The sequence below is a fragment of the Humulus lupulus genome, chromosome 6 (assembly GCF_963169125.1).
Source record: "Humulus lupulus chromosome 6, drHumLupu1.1, whole genome shotgun sequence".
Lineage (NCBI taxonomy): Eukaryota > Viridiplantae > Streptophyta > Magnoliopsida > Rosales > Cannabaceae > Humulus > Humulus lupulus.
Window position 1 is genome coordinate 155,967,533 of NC_084798.1, and position 24,143 is coordinate 155,991,675.

The 24,143-nt window shown below is 35.4% G+C and overlaps 2 protein-coding genes and 1 long non-coding RNA gene across 4 annotated transcripts; all 3 read left to right on the forward strand.

Moving 5' to 3' along the window:
* The first annotated feature begins 2,694 nt into the window (after positions 1 to 2,694).
* Positions 2,695 to 4,223, forward strand: LOC133784257 (uncharacterized). Its single transcript, XR_009871235.1, has 3 exons — positions 2,695 to 3,197; positions 3,284 to 3,438; positions 3,692 to 4,223. It is a non-coding gene; the product is annotated as an uncharacterized LOC133784257 (long non-coding RNA).
* A 677-nt stretch (positions 4,224 to 4,900) lies between these two features.
* Positions 4,901 to 8,658, forward strand: LOC133785583 (uncharacterized). Its single transcript, XM_062224804.1, has 9 exons — positions 4,901 to 5,025; positions 5,346 to 5,463; positions 5,691 to 5,831; positions 6,356 to 6,360; positions 6,458 to 6,701; positions 7,032 to 7,158; positions 7,676 to 7,776; positions 8,275 to 8,400; positions 8,504 to 8,658. Exons 1-9 carry the CDS (start codon positions 4,901 to 4,903, stop codon positions 8,603 to 8,605), a joined length of 1,089 nt encoding a protein of 362 aa, XP_062080788.1. The 3' UTR covers positions 8,606 to 8,658.
* Positions 8,659 to 17,896: 9,238 nt separating this feature from the next.
* LOC133784258 (acetyl-CoA acetyltransferase 1-like) lies at positions 17,897 to 19,010 on the forward strand. 2 transcript variants are annotated; one of them, XM_062223689.1, is made up of 3 exons: positions 17,897 to 18,199; positions 18,275 to 18,381; positions 18,655 to 19,010. In XM_062223689.1, exons 1-3 carry the CDS (start codon positions 18,092 to 18,094, stop codon positions 18,821 to 18,823), a joined length of 384 nt encoding a protein of 127 aa, XP_062079673.1. In that variant the 5' UTR covers positions 17,897 to 18,091; the 3' UTR covers positions 18,824 to 19,010. The 2 variants fall into 2 exon arrangements, with proteins under 2 accessions (XP_062079673.1, XP_062079674.1); XM_062223690.1 differs by lacking the exon at positions 18,655 to 19,010 and adding an exon at positions 18,476 to 18,576 and having other exon boundaries at positions 18,275 to 18,385.
* Positions 19,011 to 24,143: the final 5,133 nt, after the last annotated feature.

Consider the following 24,143-nt stretch of genomic DNA (forward strand, 5'->3'; position numbering starts at 1 on the left):
CCCTCAATATGGTTAACTTTGGAATAGTGATAAGTTTCGAGCCTAAGAATTAAGTCATATAGGGTGATTAGAAACAAACTTAGAAAATAATAAAGGTGGCTTAATAGTCTAAGTATAGAAACACACCCTAATTTATAAAGATGGCTTACATAATTTTTCATAAGAAATCATAACCGATAGGTCCGAGTTATGTTTTCTTAGATTAAGTTCTGCCTTAGAAACTATTAGGATAAGCTCTACCATGTTTTCTCAACTGTTAGAACTTTGCTGAAGATGTCGCCCCAAAAGTCTGCACGCACAAACAACAATGCCCCCAGCACCGCCAACGAGACTCACGAAGCCCCTTTAGTCTAAAGAAGGGGAACATGTGCTACCACTACTACTGCTAATAAGAATGCACCACCACTAGTTGACAACAACGCTGAGAGTATTCGATTACGGAAACAAGTAGAAGAACTACTACAACAACAATGACAACAGTCTCAGCTACAACCTTAGCCGCAGCCTCAGCCTCAAACTCAGATGCAGCCCCAGCCTACGGCTTGAGCACCCCAGCAAGGGTAGAACATAGGATATCCATATGGGGGATGGATGATGGTGAACTACGTGCCTTATCTAGCTTAGTACATAGAGCCAATCTACGAGCGTTTCTATAAGTAGCACTCTCCAAACATTAAAGGGATAACTGACCCCTTTGAGGCAGAAGAATGGCTCAGGAATGTAGAGCCTATACTAGCACACATGAACCTCAGCAACGAAGATTGCATATCCTACGTTTCCTCTCTTCTGAAAAAGGATGCTAGAATCTGGTGGGATTTAGTGCAGCAAACTCATGATAACGACACCATGCCTTGGACTAAAATTGTGGAGTTGTTTCACAGAAAGTATTACAACTCTGTTATCGATGCGAGGGTGGAAGAGTTTGCTAGTTTGAAGCAGGGAAATTTAACGGTACTCGAGTACGCTTGACAATTTGATCGTTTAGCCAAGTTTGCACCAGAGTTATTTCCAACCGATTTCTTGAGGGTTACCAAGTTCTCCAGGGGACTCAGACCCAAGATTGAGTTATGAGTCAAGCTTGCAAACTGTGGAACCACTTCTTATGCCAATGTTCTAGAAACGGCTATAGAGGTGGAAAGGCGCCAAGCAAATGTTAGTGAGGAGGCAAGCAAGTCTGAACCCAAGCAGCAAATTCAGACTCAAAATTGTCGAAACCACAACAACAACCAGCATAACAATAATGGGCACAAAAGAAAGCATTCTAATAATAAGCAAGTCGACGCTGACAAAAGAGCACGAACCAGTAACGGTAATAATAGGTCAGGTTATGTTGAATACCCTCAGTGCTCCAAGTGCCATAAAAGACATCCTGGGGAGTGTCGTGCAAAAACCTAGGGTTGTTACAATTGTGGCCAAGAGGGTCATCGAAAAAAGGATTGACCGCAGCTCAAACAAGAAGAAAAGAAGGACAACAAGATGGCTCCAGCCAGAGTCTTCGCCTTGACCTAGGGAGAAGCTGAAGCCAGTAATAAGGTGGTCATAGGTCAGCTTCCTATCCTCGATAATATGTGTTCATTATTATTTGATTCGGGAGCAACACACTCGTATATCTCGTTAGGAATGATAAAGAAATTAGACAAACCTTGTGAAAGATTTAGAACTAGGTTTGTTACGGAACTGCGTTCGGGGGAAGTTGTTCTATCATCATGAATAGTACAAGGAGTACTGATCAGAGTCGATGACACGAAGCTAGAAGGAGACTTGATAGATAGACGTAAGCAAGTGATGTTCGAAACTCCTGAGGGTGAGAAACTAAGTTTTATGGGAAAGGTTTCAGGACTATAGACACTGCTTATCTCATCTCTCAAAGCTCAAAGGATGCTAGAGAAAGGATGCATGCACTCTTAGCAAGTGTCACAGATGTGGCACAAGAAACACCATTAAAGATTTGAGACATCCGCATTATAAAGGAATTTCCAGAGATATTTCCTGAAGACTTACCAGGGTTACCCCCTACTCGAGAAATTGACTTCACAATCAAACTAGTACCGATTACCGAGCCTATCTCAAAGGCACCATACCGGATGGCACCTACTGAACTCAAGAAGTTGAAAATGAAGTTACAATAATTCTTAGATTTGGGTTTCATCAGACCAAGCCATTCGCCATGGGGACCACCAGTTCTATTTGTGAAGAAGAAGGATGGAAGAATGCGGATGTGCATCAACTACCGCGAGCTGAACAAGGTGATAATTAAGAACAAGTACCCGCTACCCTGGATCGACGACTTATTTGATCAACTTCGAGGAGCGACTACATTTTCAAAGATTGAAATACGGTTCGGTTATCATCAGCTCAAGGTAAAGGAAGAGGATATACCAAAGACAGCTTTTAGGACTCGATACGGACATTACGAGTTTCTAGTTATGTCTTTTGGTCTTACCAACGCTCTAGCCGCATTTATGGACTTAATGACTTGGGTCTTCAAGGATTACTTGGACAAATTCGTCGTGGCATTCATTGAAGATATATTGGTGTACTCCAAGGACAAAGTCGAGCACGAGGAACATTTAAGAATGACCACTACAACAATTTTGAGTATATATTACAGTAAAAAATAGCACTTATTAAAAAACGTTATTAATACACGTTTAATTTTTTTTCACAGCCAATTTAGGCGCCAATTAAAAAAGAAAGAAGCGCCTAATGAAAATTTTGTCTAACCCATTTGCCTCCTCTGCCCCTCTCTTTCAGACTCCACTATCTTTCCTTCTCTCACTCTCTCTCACACTATGTCTCTAATCCATTCAGCCGCTGGATCACCACGATCTGTACGATTCTTGATGCTCCTTCTCCCTCACGCGATTTTTGCTGCTCAGTCTCCCCCTTCTCCCTCATGCAAGTCTTGCTGCTCCTTCTCCTTCACGGCATTTCTCCTGCTGGAAGCAAAAACCCAGGCAAGAGCACTCTAACCTCGTTTGTCTATGTGAGGTATTTTTTTAATTTAAGATTGCAATTTAATATCAGATAATCACTGATTCGAAAGCTCGCTTGTAATGACGCTATCGAAATCGGACCTCCCAGCGATATACTCGTTCTTGACCGATTCATTGAGTGGCGACGAAATCGTCCGCAAGCCAGCAGAGGAGGCTCTCTCTCAGTGCGAGGCTAGGCCCAGCTTTTGCTCTTGTCTCATGGTGAGTACTCTCTCTCTTTTCTTTTTAATCCAAGAAGGGACTAAAACAGCTTGCTTGGCCATCACTGAACAACCTCTTTCGTCCAGTGTGGTATTGCTGCCAACGGTCAAAAACCAAAACCCTAACTCGGTGTTGGTGATTGCGTTTTGAGCCACGAACGAGGGGAGGTACTATACAGTGGATTGCGGAAACCCTATTATTTGGGGGAACCGAAGCTTTTCGAATTGAAGTTTTACGCAATGTAAGTTTCAAGCTTGATTCTTTCTATCGTTCATATTTTGGTTAAATTTTCTTCTGTAATTCAGTTACATTTATAAAGAGAGAATGCAGTTTTTTTTATTGGAATTCATAGTTTGATTATCATCTAGGAATAGAGATACGAATTTGACACTTTTCTTTTTGACTGAAAATTATGATTTTTAAATCGTATAAGCAAATGGCTGTTGATATCATGGGTTGTTTCTGATCTGTGGGATCAATTTGGATTTGTTTAGGGGAGCTGTTAAGTTGGAACTTCGTTGTCCCCAAACTGTTGAGGGAATTGCTGCCGACCCTGGACCTGATTGGAGCTTCAATGCTCTTTTAACAGAGCTTAATGCATTGGAAACAAAACTTAGTAGCTCTTCCAAAGTCCCTTTTAACAGAGCTTAATGCATTGGAAACAAAAACAGAGAATATGTCTCTTTTCTCACATACACTATACATGTATAGATATGATATGAGATATGGTTCTTCATATCAAGGGACTAGAAATGTTGTGCATGCATTGTTACTAAAATACACTTTTTGACGGAAGTGTGTAGAATTTTATTCTGTTGAGTATATAGAAATCATGTGGGGAGTTCTTATATTGTTCACTAGTCATTTCATTAAATGGTTTATGTATAAAACTGCATCCTAAGAAGCAACTAGAATGAGGGGTAAAGTGGTAAAATAATAGAATATAGGTAATAGAGGGGTATGTGGGTAACTGTAGTATGTAGGGCAAAATAGAAATATTGTATTACACTTGTTTCAAAAAGTTCTCACCCCTTTTCTGGAGAAAGAAAAATTGCAGGTCTCACTTTTCTTGCTCTTTCACTCTTTTATCTCCAACCAAACTGCCCATTTTACTCTTTATGTCTGCTTTTCCCTTTACTTCCTCTTTACCAACTGGTGGATAAAAAAATATATCCCATAAACTAGTACATACGTTTTTTTAGCAATTTACATATGCAGTGTAATCCTTGGCACTTAATTTCCTATTCTTTCTGAAATGAGAAAACTTGCTTTGTTTTTACTGTGATGTTTCTACCTTGGCTAACCCCTATCTGGGACTAAGGGCAAACTATTCCTTATATATATATATATATGCCACTTGAGGCTAACTCAAGTTGTAAGTGACTGCTTGTGTGAGTGGTGTGAGGTTCAAATTCTTGTAAATGCCTCTTATATACATGTATATATACATATATATATATATCTTGAATTATATTGTGAGGCTTGATATTGTGCATCCAACTGACTGCTTGAGAGCATCCAAGTTTACTTTTTGTGACTTTGTCTTGTAAGTTCTTTATAAGTTCATTTCATGGTTAGAGCCTATAGCATCACAAAATTTTTTCTACAAATAATTCAGTCTTCCTAACTTCCCATCTCATCCATAAAGCTTGATTAACAGATCTGTAGAAGGAAGCTGGTTTGGGGCTTCGGGACTGGAAAAAATGCTGTGGGATTTAATCATCTTTAAGAAAATACGCTCTGTACTTGGAGGAGATATTAGATTTATGTTCTGTGGTGGAGCTCCTTTATCTGCGGATTCTCAACGCTTCATCAATATCTGCATGGGGTAATTATTTCATATTCTTGAGATTTACAATAATTGAATTTGAGGTTTAACCTTGTTATTTAATACGATTAAAAGGTTAAATTATTGGATTGCAAACTCTACTAGATTAGTGTGTCCACATGTGAAGTTATATGTCATACTTATATGCACACAATCACTCGTCCAAATTCATTTAGATGCTAGTACTTCCATATTTAGTTCCATGCTAGACTAACTATGCACTGTGAAATTCTTGCAATGGGTCGTGTTATTTTTCATTTCATGTGTATCTATTGCTTATTATTGCATACTTTTCTTTTTGGTTGATTATGCTTAAATAGGGCTCCTATTGGCCAAGGATATGGCTTGATAGAAACTTTTGCTGGAGCTGCTTTTTCTGAGGCAGATGACACAGCAGTGGGCCGTGTAGGGCCACCCCTTCCTTGTTGCTACATTAAGGTATATTAAGAGTTGATCATTTATGCGTTAATTTCATCTAATATAAATATTCAATTGATTGCTTTTTGACATAGTGGTTATATAATATTTTGTATTGATTGCTTTTAGCCAGGTCTTAATGAGAAATTAAAATGCATGTAGCAACATGCTTTTAGATCAGTTCACTTAATATTATTGACTTCGATTTAAAAGGAATGATTACTTTTTTCTTATTATTTTTAAAATAGATTCTTATCAAAACATCCTTGTTGGAAACTCTGGCCTCAATTTCAGGCAGTGGCTGCATAACCATGTCATTATCAGACAAAGAATCTTCGACAATACATAGCAGAGATTTCTTCATCAAAATGACTGGTTTATGGTTTTCGGTTTTCATTTCTTGTTGTTCCTCTAGTGTCTTTACTCGTTCTTTCAGATGTTTTACATAATTGATGGCATCTCCCAGAACAGAAGTCCTGTCCATCTGTTAAGAGTTTACCATCATTTACAAATTTGAGAAATATTAATGGCTTTACATATATACAATGTAGTATTGAGATCCCATAAAAAGAAACTTATAGGATTATATAGTCATATATAGTCAATTATTTTTTGAAAGGTCAAGTTTCTGCAGCCTTTGGCAGTCAACAATATTTGGAGTTATGCTTCCATTAAAATTGTTTTCTGATAAATTAAGCACTGAGAGTTGTGTGAGGTTTCATAAGGATGAGGGGATTTCTCCTGATAATGCATTCCCATTCAACAGTAGCATTTGCAAGAGCCTTAGCTTCCCCAAAGAAGTCGGAATGACACCTTCGAGAAGATTATTTTCCATGGTTAAAGATTAATGTAACTGTTACAATCTTTAACTTGTTCTTGTGTAATTTCTGTTGATTTTTTTTTATGCAATCAGGTCAAGTAGCACATCTTTAACATGTAAAACTCTACTTATCAAATCCTCTGTAACAATAAGATGTCCTTTAATTGTTGTGTATGGTATCTCTTTCTGTTGCAGTTCACTTGAAGATGGAGCTGCAAAATCTGAAACAGAGGAAAGCCAGTCACAAACAGTTCCTCACGATGCCGAGGCTATTCCAGTTTCTAAGCCAGTGAGCATAAGTGCAACTATTTCCACTGTCTTGGCAAGTGCTGGGAATACTTTGGAGGGGTCTGTGGCAGAACTTGTGTTGAGTCCTCTTCGACTTGCATTTGAGACAAAGAACTTGAAAATCTTAGAATCTGCTTTGGATTGTCTTCATGTATGTATTTGTCATGTTTTTTATTTTCATGCTCTGAATTTTATAGGTTAGCATTGTGTTTAAAATTTTCCATTTGGCTCTTGATATCAGTTCTCCTGTGCGAAAGATTGAGGAGATTGATAGATGGGAAGTGAATTGATAATTCATTTGAACAAAAAGAACACTTAATCTTACTTTACTGTGTGCCCGTGCAGCTGGCCTGGTGGTTATTTCTTACCTCTAAATCAGACCCGACCTTCCTGTTTTACACTTCTACAACAGATTGCTTTGTGGACACACTCTTTAGCTCTTTTGCTAGTATTTAACGTCTATCTTTTTTCTTTTTACCAGTATGAAGTGAACGGCAAAGTGGCTGATTCAATGCTTGTTAATACCATATTGATGCTGGTGTATGTTACTAAGTTTTTTTGGTGGGAAGCTGGATACTGGAGCACAATGGATATTGCACATGATCGAGGTTCTACATCCTTTTATTTTAACTTTCCATCCTTGTTATCCATTATTTTATTAAACATCATTTTGGCAATAATCTTCTGGATGGTTTGATATTTTGGAACATGTACAAATTTAGATGTCTTATTATTTTTTTGAATGCATACTAAGCATAACTTATATTTATGAATTAAGTGAGATAGAAATAAGATAACTCGTCTTCTATGAAGTCATCATCATTAAAGTCTCTTACTTTCGTTACCATTCGAAGATTATAGTTACTTCCCCTTTAACCTTTTCCATCTATTGATGTATTTGATCCCAATTACTTGGATTGGCTACCATGACGTTGCAAATTCTTGGCCTTAATTTTAGCAGATAAATTGTTTCTACTACCTAATTTTTCACTGTGATTAGAAGAGACCAAATAATTATTAAACAAATGTTCTTGTAGTGCTGAATTTATCTATTGCTTCTTTCACGTTCTTTTGGTTTGTTCATACTTTCTCTCATTTGGATCATTGTACCTATCATTTTGACAGCTGGTTTTTATATTTGCTGGGGATGCCTTGTATGGGTGCCTTCTATATATACTTCTCCTGGCATGTACCTGGTCAATCATCCCGTACACCTTGGAACTCAGGTATAAAGTTTTCTATTCTAAGTTTATTTGGTCAATAAAATGTAATATTACTGCTTTCGTTCAGGAACAGTTCCAAAATGTTTTTCAACCTTTTCAAAATGTGAACACTTTTCTGCATTACTAGAGAGTAGGAAACTATAGCAATGGCTATGTAGATACCTTGGTGGGATTCAAACTTTAGACCTTATGGAAGCAAACCACATGTCTTCCCATTTGAGCTAACTCCCCTTGGTATGCACCAGTAATATTATTATTAGCTTGTAAAAGCTGTATATTGGCAATTTGATTCTAGATTTGAGTTAGAAGCTGCAAATCTATTCTACCAGCCAAATGCAAAAGGTGAATGCTTGTAACTTTGTTTGTAAGCTGCCAAGCCCATGAGATGAGCGTAGACTTGATTTTTTTTGCAACCAACCATACTTTCTTTTATGTCCTATTTCCCCATTGTCCCTGTTAAATTAATTCTTAATTTTAGTTGTCTACTTTGCTTTGTCACAGTTGGCACTCTACATCCTAGTAGCAGGCATTCTTTGCATATACATCAACTACGACTGTGATAGGCAAAGGCAAGAGTTTCGCAGAACAAATGGCAAAGCTTTGGTTTGGGGTAAAGCTCCATCAAAGGTATATGGTTCTCTGAAACTCGTTATTTGGTTCTCATTATACATACAATTTTCTGTATATCTGCTGCTAAATCCTGCATAATTCTTCCCTTTCTGTTTCACAGATAACTGCCACTTACACTACCACAACTGGGGAAACAAAAAGCAGCATTCTTTTAACTTCGGGATGGTACGTTTTCAGGCTCTGCCATGTAAATCTGAACTAACTGGATTTTTTTTTCTTCTTGGTTATGAATGCGGGGGGTTCATAACCAAGAAGAAATATTAGCTGATCCAAGTAAGTAATTTTAGCTGATCCATGTAAATATAACTGCCACTTGTGCAATATTAGCTTTCATTCATAACTACTATGTCCCAGAAATATTAGCTGCATTTTTCTGGACTGTTCCAGCTCTTTTTAACCACGTAACTTACCTTACGAGTGCTACTAGTTTATTTGCTTGTATGGGAGAGACAAACTCTGATCATGTTAGTGGTTTCTGGTCCAACAAGTGTAGACAATTTACAAACCGATGCCAGTGTAGAGAAAAATAAATAAGTAGACGAAATGAATAATGGTTTGCGCGTTTTCATACAGATAAAGGCATAAAATCTTGACATGTGATTGTTATTGTAGGTATGGAAAATACTGGAAATCGTACTGCGAGAAGGTTCGGTATAGGGTCATCCCCAGAATTTACTGAGAAAATGTTGCACAAGTGTTTGTTCTATGTTGAGAATGGCATGTATATTCAGCCTTTCCAAATTAAATGATGGCAGGCTGGTATCATGTTGTTGTTATTGTTGTTTTTGTAATGGTCAACTTTATGGATGTTGTATTTCTCTCATCTTCAATGACCAAAAACTTTTCTTGTTTAGGAAAATTACTATAAAGTTTTGTTTCTATTTTTCATTTTTGAAGTAAAAATTGTTCAAGATTATAAAACTTTATTATGTTATGTTTTCAAACTTAAGTTAGAACTAAGATTTCATGAAGTAGACACATTTATGGTTTGAATTAGTTATTGTTTAATGTAATACTTATGGTTTATCAATCTATTGAGAATTACATTTTATGATTAATTTTGAATTTTTTTTATCAAAATACAATAATGAAAATCTTTTAATTAAAAAAAAACCATATAAGTATACTTATCAAAATAAAATTTAAAATTTTATTACTATATGTTATGATTTAAAAGCATATTATAAGCGTAAAAAATCGTTATGGTTTATATAATATAACAAACTAAAAATGTTATTAAAATAATCAAATGTAACAGTTGAAAAGTGTTATGAAAAAAATACAAGATTAAATTTCAAATTTATAATCAAAAACTCTATCTAAATGTTATTATTTGAATATTATAGCATCTAAAAATGTGTTATTGAATAGTTTAAGATAACACCGAACATAACATTAAAAAAATGTTATAGAAAAGACTGGACTTTTAATAACATGGGCTACGTTAGCATTTTCAGAAGTGCTATCAATAGTCCCAGATAGCACTTTTTAAGTGTTATGAATACTGTTTTTTCTTATAGTGGACCATGTCGCGACTAAAGAAGCATCAACTTTACACCAAATTCAACAAATGTGAATTTTGGCTATCGCAAGTAGCGTTTCTCGGCCGCATAGTATCCAGAGATGGAGTCGTTGTAGACCTAACTAAAGTAGAGGTTGTGAAGGATTGGCCAAGACCTAAGAATGTGTCAGAGGTTAGAAGTTTTCTAGGGCTAGCAGGCTATTATCAGAGATTTGTAGAAGGCTTTTCTAAGATATCCACTCCGCTTACCAACCTTACCCGGAAACAGCAAAGGTTTAACTGGATGGATAAATGTCAAGAAAGCTGCCAGTTGCTCAAAGATAAATTACGCTCTGCACAAGTACTTTGCATATCGACACCCAACGACAAGTTTGTAGTATATTGTGATGCATCCAAGAAAGGTTTGGGATGTGTGCTGATGCAAAATGACAAGGTGATAGCCTACGCCTCAAGGCTGCTGAAGAAATACGAGCTATGCTATCCAACACACGATATGGAGTTGGCAGCGGTGGTCTTTGCATTAAAAATCTGGCACCACTATCTTTATGGTGAATGGTGTGAGATTTATACGGACCACAAGAGCTTAAAATATTTCTTCATGCAAAGGGAGCTCAATATGACGCAGCGCAGGTGGTTAGAACTAGTAAAGGATTATGTCTGCGAAATCCTATACCACACTACAACAAAACCCCCCTTCAATAACACATCATTATAATACTATTAAAAAATGATTATAGTATATATAAAGTTAATGAGTAAAGTAACACGCGGCAAGTGAAAAAAAAGCGGCAAATTTTCCTTCTCATTTTCCCTATCTCGGACCGAAGTCTTCATCTCTTTCTCATTTTCCCTATCTCGAACCGAAGTCTTCATCTCTTTCTCTCTATCTCATTTTCCCTATCTCGGACCGAACCAGTCTTCATCTCTTTCTCTCTCTGTCTCATTTTCCATCATATTTTCCTTCTCTCCTTTCTCTTCCTGCTATACCCATCACCACCTCCTCCTCCTCCTCTCTCGGACCGAACCTCCTACTGGAGCCTTGACGAAGAAAAAAAAATGGAGCCAAAGTAAATCTCAAGATATATGCCTCCTCCTCATCATTTTCATCTTCATTTCAATTTTCATTTCAGAACCTAACAAAGGTTAGATCTTCCCTTGAGGTTTGATTTTTTTTTTGGAAATTTATGTTTTGATTGTTGTGTTCTGTTGTCTATGAGATCAATATTTTTGTTTCTTATCTCACTCTAATATTGATTGATGGTCACTTTTTGAGTATATATGGTTTTGTTTTGAATATAATTTTGGGATTATACATGACATGAATATGAATAATTCTTACTAAATGGATTCGGGTGTTTATATATGTATGTATATATTGCTTAAACATGGGTATAATCGCATCTAATTTGCGAATAAGAGTTTTTGGATTGGTATATTTCAATAAGAGCGTGGCCTATGTTGTGTTTGAATAGGAATGACAGGGAATAGTTGTTTTTCTTTTTGGGTTTACAGCATCTGATGTTTTTCATGAAACACAATTTGAAATTAATGTCTTCTAATCCAGTGAATATTTCAATATGCCCTTTAATCTTTTTAGTAGCTTGTACTTTGTATTGTGTTTAGTTATTAGTAATGACTGCTGAGATTAGATTCTTTGGTTAGATTAAACAGCTTTAGAAAATTCTAAGGATTTCCTTTCAAAGAAACACTTATATTACTATGTTCTGTACCTTTAGAGGATTTCGAGGATGAAGTCTCTCTTTTAATTGCTGGAGACTCATGGTTCTTGGTTTTGACAATGGATAATGATGTAGGATTTTTGAAATCTGACCACAACATAAAACTAAGAACCCACTTCTGAATTATCTTAAGTTGTTTGATCTCGCCAAGGAATTATCTTTTGCTGCTGGTTTTAATGAAGTTTGAAGTGGTTTGGTGCTATTATCAGTAATCCTTCCATAACTTTAAATTTCAGCCAAATGTACTGAACTATTGTTGTGGCTGGAAAGCATCAATTATATGTTTGTTTTGTTTTTAGACGGAGCAAAGGGAATTACTGGCTTTGATTTTCTTGTTCTTTTTTCACTTATTGTTTATGTTCTTGATTTTATAATTATCATTTTTCTTGCTCTCATTGGTTGTCCTGAGAATGAGGATAATGAAAAGTTGGGTTTCATTTCTTTGTTGTTTGTATTTTTGTAAGAAATCAACATTCAGAGGCTAGGGTGATGTCTTTTATTTTATTTTTTGAGATGCAGAGGTGATGCTTTAAAAGTATTAATTATTATCAAATGAGTTGAGGTATTTTTTGAGCCAAATATTGGTTTGGTTTTGTGATTGGAGAATAGTGGAGTGTATGTATGTTGATGATCATATATTGCTCTATCGTATAGAGAGAAAATGAACTCTAGTCTTGGTGTCTGGAGTGTAGAGAGATTTATTCTTCTTCCTTGTTTATGATAGACATACAAAAATTCAAATAAAGAAGACTATGACTTAACTATCCCAAAATTGAGAATAGTTTCTGGTATCCACACATGTTATTCTAGTACTGACTTGAAAACTTTTTTCTCTCTTGGAAAGTGAAAGCAACTTTGACTATTCCAATTTGATGTAGAGTCATTAACTTTTCAATACAACTCCAATCATAATACTAAATATTTATTTTTTAAGACAAGGAGTAGTAACATTTCTTCAAAATATTACCATAAAAATCTTCATCTACAACTTACTTTTTTTTTTAAATAATAATCAAATAGTAACTAAAAAAAAAACCATTTTTAGCCCATTTTTTTATTCTTTGATAATTAAATAATTGTACATGAAAATAAAAAAAGCATAGTAACACCTCCAATCGAAATGCTTTGTTCTTGTTGTTTGACAATCTCTTTTCAAGTGAAAGTGACTGTTTCTTTGTTTTGGTGACTCTGCTGAGCAGTTTGCCCAAGTCAGCCAGCCAGCATCACTACTCTTAGACCTAAAAACTACAGAGGGAGTGAAAGAAAGCATTAGTAATTTTAGTGATAAAAAAATGTTATTAAGAGAGGGGGAGAACATAAACAACATCATAGAACAGCTCACCAAATCCAAAAAAGAAAAAGGAAAATAGAACTGGGACTTCATGAATGAATGGATTATATTTTTGACCGTTTTAGACCTCTCCCTGAAATCCCACTTTGTCATTCAAAATTTGAATTAGGCTTCAGAGACAGTGAGAGTTGCAAAATACTGTCCTTACTCAGATAAGGTAACAAATAATAGGTTAGTATGGTATCCTCAATTTTTGATTGAAAACGGATGAGAGAAACAAAATAGTAAGGAAAGTATTATGGAAACTGGAAAGGCTTCTCAGATTAGCTGGGGGCTGATGCCATTGTCTTACATATGAATGGTGTAGAATCTGTGAAACTGAGACACTAAAACACAGCTAACAAAGAATAGCACCACATTAACTGAACCATTTATTACTCATGTAGAATAAATCCCAATCTTAAGTTTTGAACAGTGGAGTGTATGTATGTTTATGTTTCTTTGTTTTTGTATTGGAGATATGATGTTTTAGTTTGATGCAACTATCATAGGAGTACAAAACTATTATTTTATGTTAAATTGATTTACCTTATGATTATGATTAAATAAAAAAATTCACAGCCACAAATGGCTACTATAATATTTGCCTATATTTTTTTTATTAAATGGTCTCCATATAAGTTAGCTCACCATTTCGCAAGAGCCTCATGTTTCCAATCATATCGTGTTCTCAAAAGTGTTGATGTCTTTGATAGATGATTATTATGATTAACAAAGAGAAGTTTTGTTTACTAAAAAAATGATAATGATATAGCTTTGAGGAGATAAGTTTTATGTACATAATGTGATTAGTTTTTTTGGCATTAGCTGCTATAATTTGACCTGTGTATAGAAAAAATTCAAAATCAGCTTCAGAAATTTCACATGGGTCTTAGCAATATCATCACATTTTCTTGGGTCTTTGTAATAATATGGCTAAGACCCATATTTGGCAATTTTTAATCCACGTGAAATTTTTCTTATGGGATATTTTCTTAGGTTGAGTTTAAGTATTTATGTTGCTAGAAAAATTGATTGTTGGATTAAAAATTTCATTTTCTTGATTATATTCATTATATTCATACAGTTCCTAACACAGACCACTCTTGCAATGGGGATTGGATCAGACTAGGTGCTGGTTCAATCAATATTCCATCTTCACTATGATGTTCTTTCCCTAGTCTATCTATAAGTACTTTGTTCAGTTTGTTCTTGATATATTGTCAATCCATTTTCCTCAATTTAAACCATTTTATTATACTTTATCTGATATAAGAACAGAGAAGCTGTCCATGAAAAATGTTTGGGTGCATGTGATACTCTTACCAATATGTTTGGTCTTTAATCTATATGAGAGTTTGCTTAATGTTTGGGACTGTAGAATGCCCTATTTTTTGTGTGTAAATTATAGTATTCTCTGTTATATATACTTAGGCAAGCAAGGCAAAAAATTTGTGAGACACTGAGAAATGAAGTTGGTTCAATCATTGGCATAACAATTGTCACACCTGGGCTCATTGGGACCAAAATCTCACGTGAACAGCTAGTAATTTATCAATTATATATGTATATGGATTTATATTCAATATATTTTTTGTGATGCATGAGTTTGTAACTTAATTTGTACTTAAATTGTAATTATGATTGGTCTATGAAATCTGGCTGAACAGGACATAAATCTTGCTGAATGGAGAATAAAAGAACATCAACCATCCAAGAATGAAAACATATACAAGTTAAGCTAAAAATCAGGTCAGATTTTAGATCTAAAAAACTGCTAAGTAATTATCTATTAAATGTTGTATGTCTCTTGTCAATCATAAATGATAAACAAGTAATTGCTAGTCGGGGTTAAGCAAGTTTGGACTAGTTAAAACAGATGACATGTATAACAAGAGCCAATCACAACACAAGACTTCTGTAATTGCTAAAAGATCATCACACTATCATGCATGTCTTTTGCCAATTATTAAAATTAGTTTTCATCGTTTTAAGTTTGTTCATGATTTGGGATGCCTCAAAATTTACGTTTTTGCTAAACTTTTCTTTTATGTTTACAAGAATTACTCTGTTTTTCAGTTTACAAGAATTACTTTATATGCTTTCTTTGGGAGCTGATTTTCCCTTGAATTTTCCAGTAGAATTTACATCTGGGGTTTTGATTTCAGAGTGTTTTCTGATGATTTTAGTTTTTGGGTCTTTCTTACAATAATGATGTCTACATACCATAATCTTGATTTGGGAAGGACTGTTTTGGATTTGGTTGCTTGTGGTTGTTCATCCAGCTCTTCATTCTACACCTATATATCTAATTAACTCGTAAGAAGCACGTCACTGTGTATAAGATATTTTAGGCAACTTGTGATTTTTTTTTTGTTGTTCTTTAATAAATTTTGATAGCAGAGATGAATTTCCTTTGTTGCAGCAATTTTGTGGAGGACTAGCTACAAGGTAACTTTTGTGGAGGAATAGCTTTTATAAATTTTGATAGTATAGATGTATTAAAGAGAAGGCTACAAAGTGTTCTCAATAACACAGAATAAATGTGAGAATGATACAAGAGCCAATAAGATGATGCTTACTTGGAGGGAATCATTAAGGTAATTTGCATAGTTATATTTAAGTTCATAATTAGTAGTCTCTGTCTCATATATATTTCATGATTCTCCATCCAGCTATTTAAGTATCATGTTTGGTTAATAGAGATGGACACACTTAAATCTAGAACTCACCATAGGATGATGTGAATCCTCTCTGTAAGCTTGATCTGAAATCTTTTTGAGAGCTAATGCAAGTATTATTTGATTTTTGCTTACTTGATCTTGCAACAAGTTTATATGTTTTATCCTCGTGCTTAGTTAAAATCACTCTGATTGTTGCAGCAATCACAAGTGCATGTGCAAAGTGCATAGTTTGAGGTTTTCAAACAGGTTGCTGCATTTTGTTTATGCAATATTTTTTCATGGCAACTTTTCATTTGGCTAGAAAATAATTGCTGGAAAACTTGTTATATGTAGAAGTTGAACCTTGCATATAATTTTGATATTCCACTACTCTGAAAATATTTGAAAAATGTTATACTCCAAATCCAAAACTAATACTAATCCAAAAGAAAAAAAAGAACAGAATAAGTAAAGAATAAATGAAGTACCTAATGTATAATAACAAGAGTGGGCAGTAACCAAACAAATTAAGAACTGAAACAATTGCAGAAATGGAGCACCTAATTTTTTTTTAGGTACCATTTGATGTATATAATATACATGGATATATACATGTAACATCAGCCATACATTATATATCAATGAAAAATTGAAAATAAATCTCTTGTTTCATATCAGACAATGAGTCTATATTCCTCAGTATTACTATCTACTATTGATATCTGATTTCCATGTCCAGGAGAGTATATTTTTGTATGCATCTGTTTGGAAATCTTGATATTATTATTTGATGATGAGGGTGAAAATAACTTAATAGCTTGTTGCTAAATTCTTATTTTCTTTCCCAATTTCGATGAGCCTAGTTAATAACTCCTACCAGTTTTTCTTCTGGGTTTATTCTGGCTATATAGTGGCTGTAGTTAAGGTGTTTGGTCAAAGGCAGATCTTTTTAATGCTTTAAATTTTGTTATCTATGTTTCTGTAAATCCGCTTGTATTCGGACCAATTGCAGCGGCGCAGGAAGGGACTCCTCCAACAGGTTCTGTCAGCTCTCTTCTTTCTTTGTATTCAACTTTTTCTTTGTTATTATCGAATTGATTGAAAGCTGAAATAGTTATTATTGAGAAGATTGAATGTTGAAATAGATAATATAGAATTGAGCAGTGGGTTTATACTTTATATTTTTGTGAGTAATTGATGTGGTTACTGGTTTATATATTGCTTAATATCTTGTTTCCACTTGAGAAGATTCATTTGGACATTTGGTTTCAAATCTTTTATTTTGCTCAGCTTTTCATTTTTAAAGCACACAAGTGTTTGGAAAAATGTGTCAGAGAATATTAAGAATATTTGATGTTTTGAACTTATTGTTTGTTTCACAAAATGTCTCAGAGAATTATAAGCATATTTTAAATGATTGTTTGTTTGAATAGTAAGAATGTCTCAGAGAATATATATATATATGTCATGATCTTTGTAATCAATCTCATTTTTACACACTAGAAAAAACTAAGATCAGTTGGGAAGTTTACAATTGGATTTTTGCCACCCGAAATATACATTGGTTTGGTTGAACACTATAATATACATGTGTACCTATAAGATACAAAATAAACATATAAGAATCTGATCTCACTTGGCTAGTGGTTGCTCATTTTTTTGTTCTGTTACCAGAAAAAATATTTGGACATGGAAGTAGTGTGTTCGAAAGTTTCAAACTTTGGATTCTTTTAGCTTTTATTGATTGTTGCTTTTACTAGTAGGCAAAAGTTAGGCCATGTAGATATTGTTGGGGGCTGTTATTTGGTCAGAAGGCATAGACAATTTATTGGCTTGATTGCTTCTAGGGTACTAGGATTTTCTGAGGTCCATTTTTAAAAAAAAATATATATGGATGTGGGTTGTCTTGATACTAAATGGTATATACTAAATTTTGTGAACTTGTATAATGATTAATATTTATGCCATAGTAGGGTTTTCTAGTTAAAAGTAGATTTTAAGTCAGATTTTTCAATACTTGCTTCAGTACTTTTAATTTGTTTTTGTCTCTCTTCATAGTTTAATGCTACCAAATTAAGAAAGCTAAGACCAAGTTTCAAGAAGAACGAGGGCTCTGTTACTGCTGGCAATGCTTCAATCATAAGGTTCCCACCTCTCTCTTTCCCCCCGCTGCCAATGCTGAAAAAAAATTTATTAACTTAGTGTGGTAATGCAATCAGATATATTGTTTCCCGTGCCTTCTGTTTAGAGGCTTGTACTATCTAAATACTCATTTACTTTCTTGTACATTTAAGCAACTGGTGTGCAACACTTATTGTAGTTTATGCTACAACAAAACTGGTTTATTTTCTGTGGGCAGCCTTTTTCTTATTTTTATGTGTGTGTGACTAGGGTTTCAGATTTTAACTTGCCTTAATATGGTTTGGTTTTTATCATGAATAGTGATGGTGCAGCTGCATTAGTCCTAGTGAGTGGAGAGAAGGCACTTCAACTTGGATTGCAAGTAATTGCAAAGATTAAGGGCTATGCTGATGCAGCTCAGGTACTCCAATGAATTGGCTTCCTAGTTCTATTTTACTGTTCCTGAAACATAGCTCAAAGAAGATTATCTTCGCAGACACCTGAATTCTTTACAACTGCTCCAGCCCTTGTGATACCAAAAGCTATTTCAAATGCTGGTTTAGATGCTTCTCAGATTGATTACTATGAAATAAATGAAGCATTTTCTGTAAGATTTTAGTACTTGTAATCCCTATACTATTCCTGATTTAGTAAGCATTTTTTTTCATTCAATTATATTTGTCCTTCTTCTCTCTAGGTTGTAGCTCTAGCCAATCAAAAGTTGCTTGGTCTTAATCCTGTGAGTTTGGAGAAAACTAGATAATTTCTTTCAAGTTGATTTACTCTTAAGTCTGAAATGTATGCTATTTTAAATGTGATCACTCTTCCATTTTCGGCAATTTGTATAGTCATTCATCTGTCCACAATGCATTTCAGCTTTGCTCACGGGAAGGTGCTGATGCAGTCATGCTTTCTGGAGAAACTTCCCACGGAAAGTAAGTTAACTAATTCATTTGGCCTTGGGTGGCCTCTTAATATGTTTCCAATGTGCAATCCGCTATTGAAAAAGTATTATCAAAACTCAATAAATATGTTTGTTTTCTAAATTTTTTGCTTTCTTTGTAGTAATGTGTATCCCACAAAAATAATTATAGTAGTATTCTCTAGTTAAAAAAATGTTAATGATTCTTAGACACTTTAGAGTTATCAGTTATGTATGACTTTTTCCTCTTGTCTGATGCAATTTTTTTGTCTTGTCATTTCTAATGATGTAACCAAAATAGTGTCAAAATTCTCAATAAAACTGAAGAATGAAAGGGAAAAAAATAGTGGAATGCTTGTCAGTTTCTGTTGTCCTAACCAGAATACCTGATAATTGATAAGGAAGCACATGTTTATTTCAAAATACTATCTTATTAATTTAGTTGATAATACACATCTTGTTCAAATGGTGCATCATATCAACAATTTTTCTAAGAACTAAAGTCTTATAAATCACCACAATAAATGAAAGTTCCTCACTTTGCCAATGATGCAGGATCCCAAGAATGAAAGTTCCTCACTTTGATAGACAATTTTATTGTGAGTCTTGTCCCCATGAAGTTTAATAAAAAGGTCCAATTATTATGAGACATGTCTAGAATCCATTCTTTTTTGTTTTTCCTCTTCTTTTTTTATATAATTCTTTTGACTGCTCCTTCTCATGATTAATTCAGTATTGATTATATATTTTTAGCTCATTACAAGTGTTGAATCACAAATATTCAACACTTGCAAATATTTAGATAAAGTTTAGTTCATTCATTCTCTATTCTCCTTGATGAATGCGGTGCTATTTGGAGAGACCAGTGATAAGGAACACAACATAATGAAAATTTCATATGTTTTCCATAATGGAGTTGTATTGTATTGTATGTATTTGGTTTCGATTCATGTTAGGGTGATTGGTGCAGGATAATTGGCCTTATGTGATGTTTGCAATGGCAGGAGGGGTGGTAATTAGCCTTGGAAATCTCTTAACTCAGTATGCTTGGGCTTTTGTTGGCTTATCAGTCATAGAAGTGATCACTGCAAGCATAACAGTTGTTCTGGGTCCTTTCTTTCATTCTCTCTCTCTCTCTCTGACCATTTCTAAATGTTGATGTTTGTCTGTGTTGCTCTTATAGATACTGAATTTTTTGCTTCTGTTGCGATCTTTAATGGTGACAAGAACAACCTTGAATTACTTTTTAGACAATAGAATTAATAGAGCCGAGATCCTTTGTAATGACCCAACTACTCTAGACTTTTGGACCATTAACGAAAACTATACATACTAATCCTTAATAAAACTTACAAGTGAAAATACCATAACTTTATTAAGGAACTTGTAAAAATAAGAGTTAAACTTACATAACATTTAGGTTAGGATATGGGATCCCATTGTTTTAAAAACAAAACAAAACATAATTTAAAATAAAAAGGGATTACATAACAAGTGCGGAAAAATACATGTAAAAACCATAAAAACAAAACTACATCCTCGAATCGTAATGCTCGGCTCTTGAATCCATTCGACCTCAATACACATTCTCCAAGCTTCCAAGAACCTTTCCCGCCACTAAGACTATTTTCTTGCACATATAAACAAAAATGAATGAGCCTAATGCCCAGCAAGGAAAATCTAACACATAATTCATATACATAAATTTGATAAGAAACATAAAAACATAACATAACACTTATATCTTACACATACTATAATGGCCATTATTACTTGGGGTCCCATAGACTAAACAAGTCATATGCCCATTAGATTAGTGGGGTCTAACTAGCTAAGCAGGTCATATGCTTATAATCCATTTGGGGCTTGTTAGTCATATGGGTCATATGCCCAAGCCTACAAACATACATAACATAACATAACATAACATAAAAACATAAGATAACATATAAAAAGCATATAACATATAAATTCTATCCTATTTTCCTTACCAAAATTCCGGGATATGAGGACAGATTTGGGACTTTGGAACACTCCTCAAAACCATTTATGAGAGGGTGAGTCTATTGAAGAAAAGAGATGAAAGAGATGAAGGAACTACACTATTAAAATATACTTACCAAAACCTTTTGCTCAAGAACTTAGATTTCCTAACCAAAATGAGAATAAGGTTAGAAGGCTGAGTAGAAGACTATGAGAAAGAAATAATATAATACCAATGAACTAGGATGTGGAAATACCTTGAAGACTTGTAAGACCAATCTAAACCTTGAACCGAAATGCTATAAAACCTTACTTCCCAAGTGTTTGATAAGCTTGTGATGATCAAGCTTATGATTCCCAACCCAAGTGTTTACACTCTCACACTCACCTAGCAACTTGCAGCCTCTGAACTTAGAGTAAAAGATGAATAATGGCTGGGTACTAGGTCCTATTTACAGAGTTTAGGAATGAAGAGATCTTCATTCAACTTGAATAAAAATAATGGCTTTTTTAGTGAAAATAATTTGAATTATCGTTCAGCAGAGGCTGAGGACTCGTTCAAAAAGATGCTGGACTTATCAAGAGGTTGAAGGGTTGAATGGAAAACGATTTCAAAAACTTTCAAATTATGCTGAGAGGGGAGGGGCGATATATTGCCTGGGCCAATATGCCCGAGGTAGTCGTGCATCGTTTCGTGTTTTTCGTATCTTCGTGCTGCGATATATCGCCCCCTATAGCTGCGATATATCGACATACGCTGATTATTTAAACACGAAATTACATATTTTTAGCTTAATTTGAATTGAGTAAACAGCCTTGACTAAGCCCTTAAACGTTTTCAAAGCTACTGACTGACCTTAGACTATTCAAATTTTAGCCTTAATAAATTAAATCCTCAAAATACTTAATCATTATTAAACCCATACTTAACATGTGTTATTTTCCTATTGGTTCTTATCTAAACCTTATAGTATAATAAATATTATCCTTAATATTAGTCATATTAATCAAACCTTAGGTTAAAATTAATATTCCTACACTATAGGTTAAACTTAGAAAATCTACAAGTACTACTATGAGTGTCCAAATAAATCCCGGTCTGAACCAAAAATCCACAGTCATAAAGATAATACTATTTTTACTATAATACTACTATCTAACTTAGCTAAGTAAAGTTCTTGGACTTTACAATTCTCCCCTACTAAAAAGAATTTCGTCCTCGAAATTTACTTACCAAATAATTCCGGATACCGGCCTTGCATGTCCTCCTCCAACTCCCACGTTGCCTCTCGTTCAGAACTATTACTCCATAGGACTTTGACTATAGGAAAGCTCTTAGACCGTAACTGCTTCATCCCCCTATCTAGGATGCTAACCGGTCGTTCCTCGTAACTTAAGTCTTTCTGGAGTGCTAATGTATCGTATTTGAGGACGTGAGATGGGTCTGACACATATTTGCGTAACATCGAGATGTGGAACACGTTGTGACTATCGGCTAGTGCTGGCGGTAGGGCTAGTCTATACGCAACTGGTCCCACTTTGTCCAATATCTCAAAAGGACCTATGAATCAGGGACTAAGCTTGCCTTTCTTCCCAAACCGCTTGACACCTTTCATAGGAGATATCTTCAAGAAGACTTGATCTCCAACTTGGAATTCCACATCGCATCGCTTGGCATCCACATAGCTTTTCTGACGGCTTTGAGCAGCAAGCATACGCTGTCTAATAAGCGCTACTGCTTCTTGAGCTTGTTTAACAGCTTCGGGCCCTAGAAGCCGCCTTTCTCCTACCTCGTCCCAGTGCAACGGTGATTGGCACCTTCTTCCATAAAGCAACTCATAAGGTGCCATCCCCATCGTTGACTGGTAGCTATTGTTGTAGGAGAACTCTATCAACGGTAAGTACTTGTTCCATGATCCTCTGAAATCAAGTATACACGTGTGTAGCATATCTTCTAAAATCTGAATCGTACGCTCGGACTGCCCATCTGTCTGAGGATGAAAAGTTGTACTAAGACTTAACTTAGTACCCATAGCTTGCTGTAAACTCCCCCAAAATCTCGATGTAAACACCGATCCTCTATCTGACACTATTGTCTTGGGGATTCCATGCAACTCTACTATCAGGAAATGAGCCGACTTGGTTAGTCTATCTATTACTATCCAAGCAGAATCATGCTGCTTATTCGTCCTTGGCAAACCCGTCACGAAGTCCATAGCTATATCATCCCACTTCCATTCTGGTACGCTAAGCGATTGCAATAAACCTGTAGGCCGCTGATGCTCTGCTTTCACTTGCTGGCATATAAGACACTTAGATACATACTCTGCTATGTCCTTCTTCATCCCTGGCCACCAGTAGATTGCCTTGATGTCATGAGTCATCTTGGTAGACCCTAGGTGAACTGAGTACGGGGTGCTGTACGCTTCTTCCAGAATCGTCTTCTTAATACTTTGATCATTTGGCACGCATACCCAATCCTTATATCTCAATAAACCTTGGCTAGAGATTGAGAAATCTGTAGCTTTGCCTTCTCTGACTGCACCCATATGTGCTGCTAGTGTGTCGTCATATACCTGACCATTTTGTATATCTTCTAGTAGATTCGATTGGATAGACAAGTTAGTTAGCTTGCCTACAACTACTATTCCAGCACTGATAAGCTCCTGCTGTAGCGGCTTTTCTATTCCGGATAAAGCTGCTAAATTCCCATAACTTTTCCTACTAAGCGCATCGGCAACTAGGTTCGCCTTTCCTGGGTGGTATAGGATTTCGCAGTCATAATCCTTTACTAACTCCAACCACCTGCGCTGCCTCATGTTAAGCTCCTTTTGAGTAAAGAAGTACTTTAAACTCTTGTGGTCCGTATAAATCTTGCACCGTTCTCCGTAAAGATAATGGCGCCAGATTTTTAATGCAAAGACCACCGCTGCCAACTCCATATCGTGAGTTGGATAGCGCTGTTTGTACTCCTTCAATTGTCGTGAGGCGTAGGCTATCACCTTGTCATTTTGCATTAGTACGCAACCCAATCCTTGCTTCGATGCATCGTAGTAGACTATGAACTTATCGTTGGGTGTCGGTACGCTAAGTACTGGTGCTGAGCAAAGCTTATCCTTAAGCAACTGGAAGCTTTCTTTACACTTATCATTCCAGTTAAATCTTTGTTGTTTCTGGGTCAGGTTGGTGAGCGGAGTGGCTATCTTTGAAAAGCCCTCTACAAACTTCCTATAATATCCTGCTAACCCTAGGAAGCTTCTTACTTTAGATGCGTTCTTTGGTCTGGGCCAATCCTTCACGGCCTCTACCTTTGATGGCTCTACTGCAACTCCATCTTTCGATATAATGTGCCCGAGGAACGCCACTTGCGAGAGCCAAAACTCACATTTCTTGAATTTTGCGTAGAGTTGATGCTCCTTCAATTGCGTCAAAATCATTCTCAAATGTTCCTCGTGCTCTA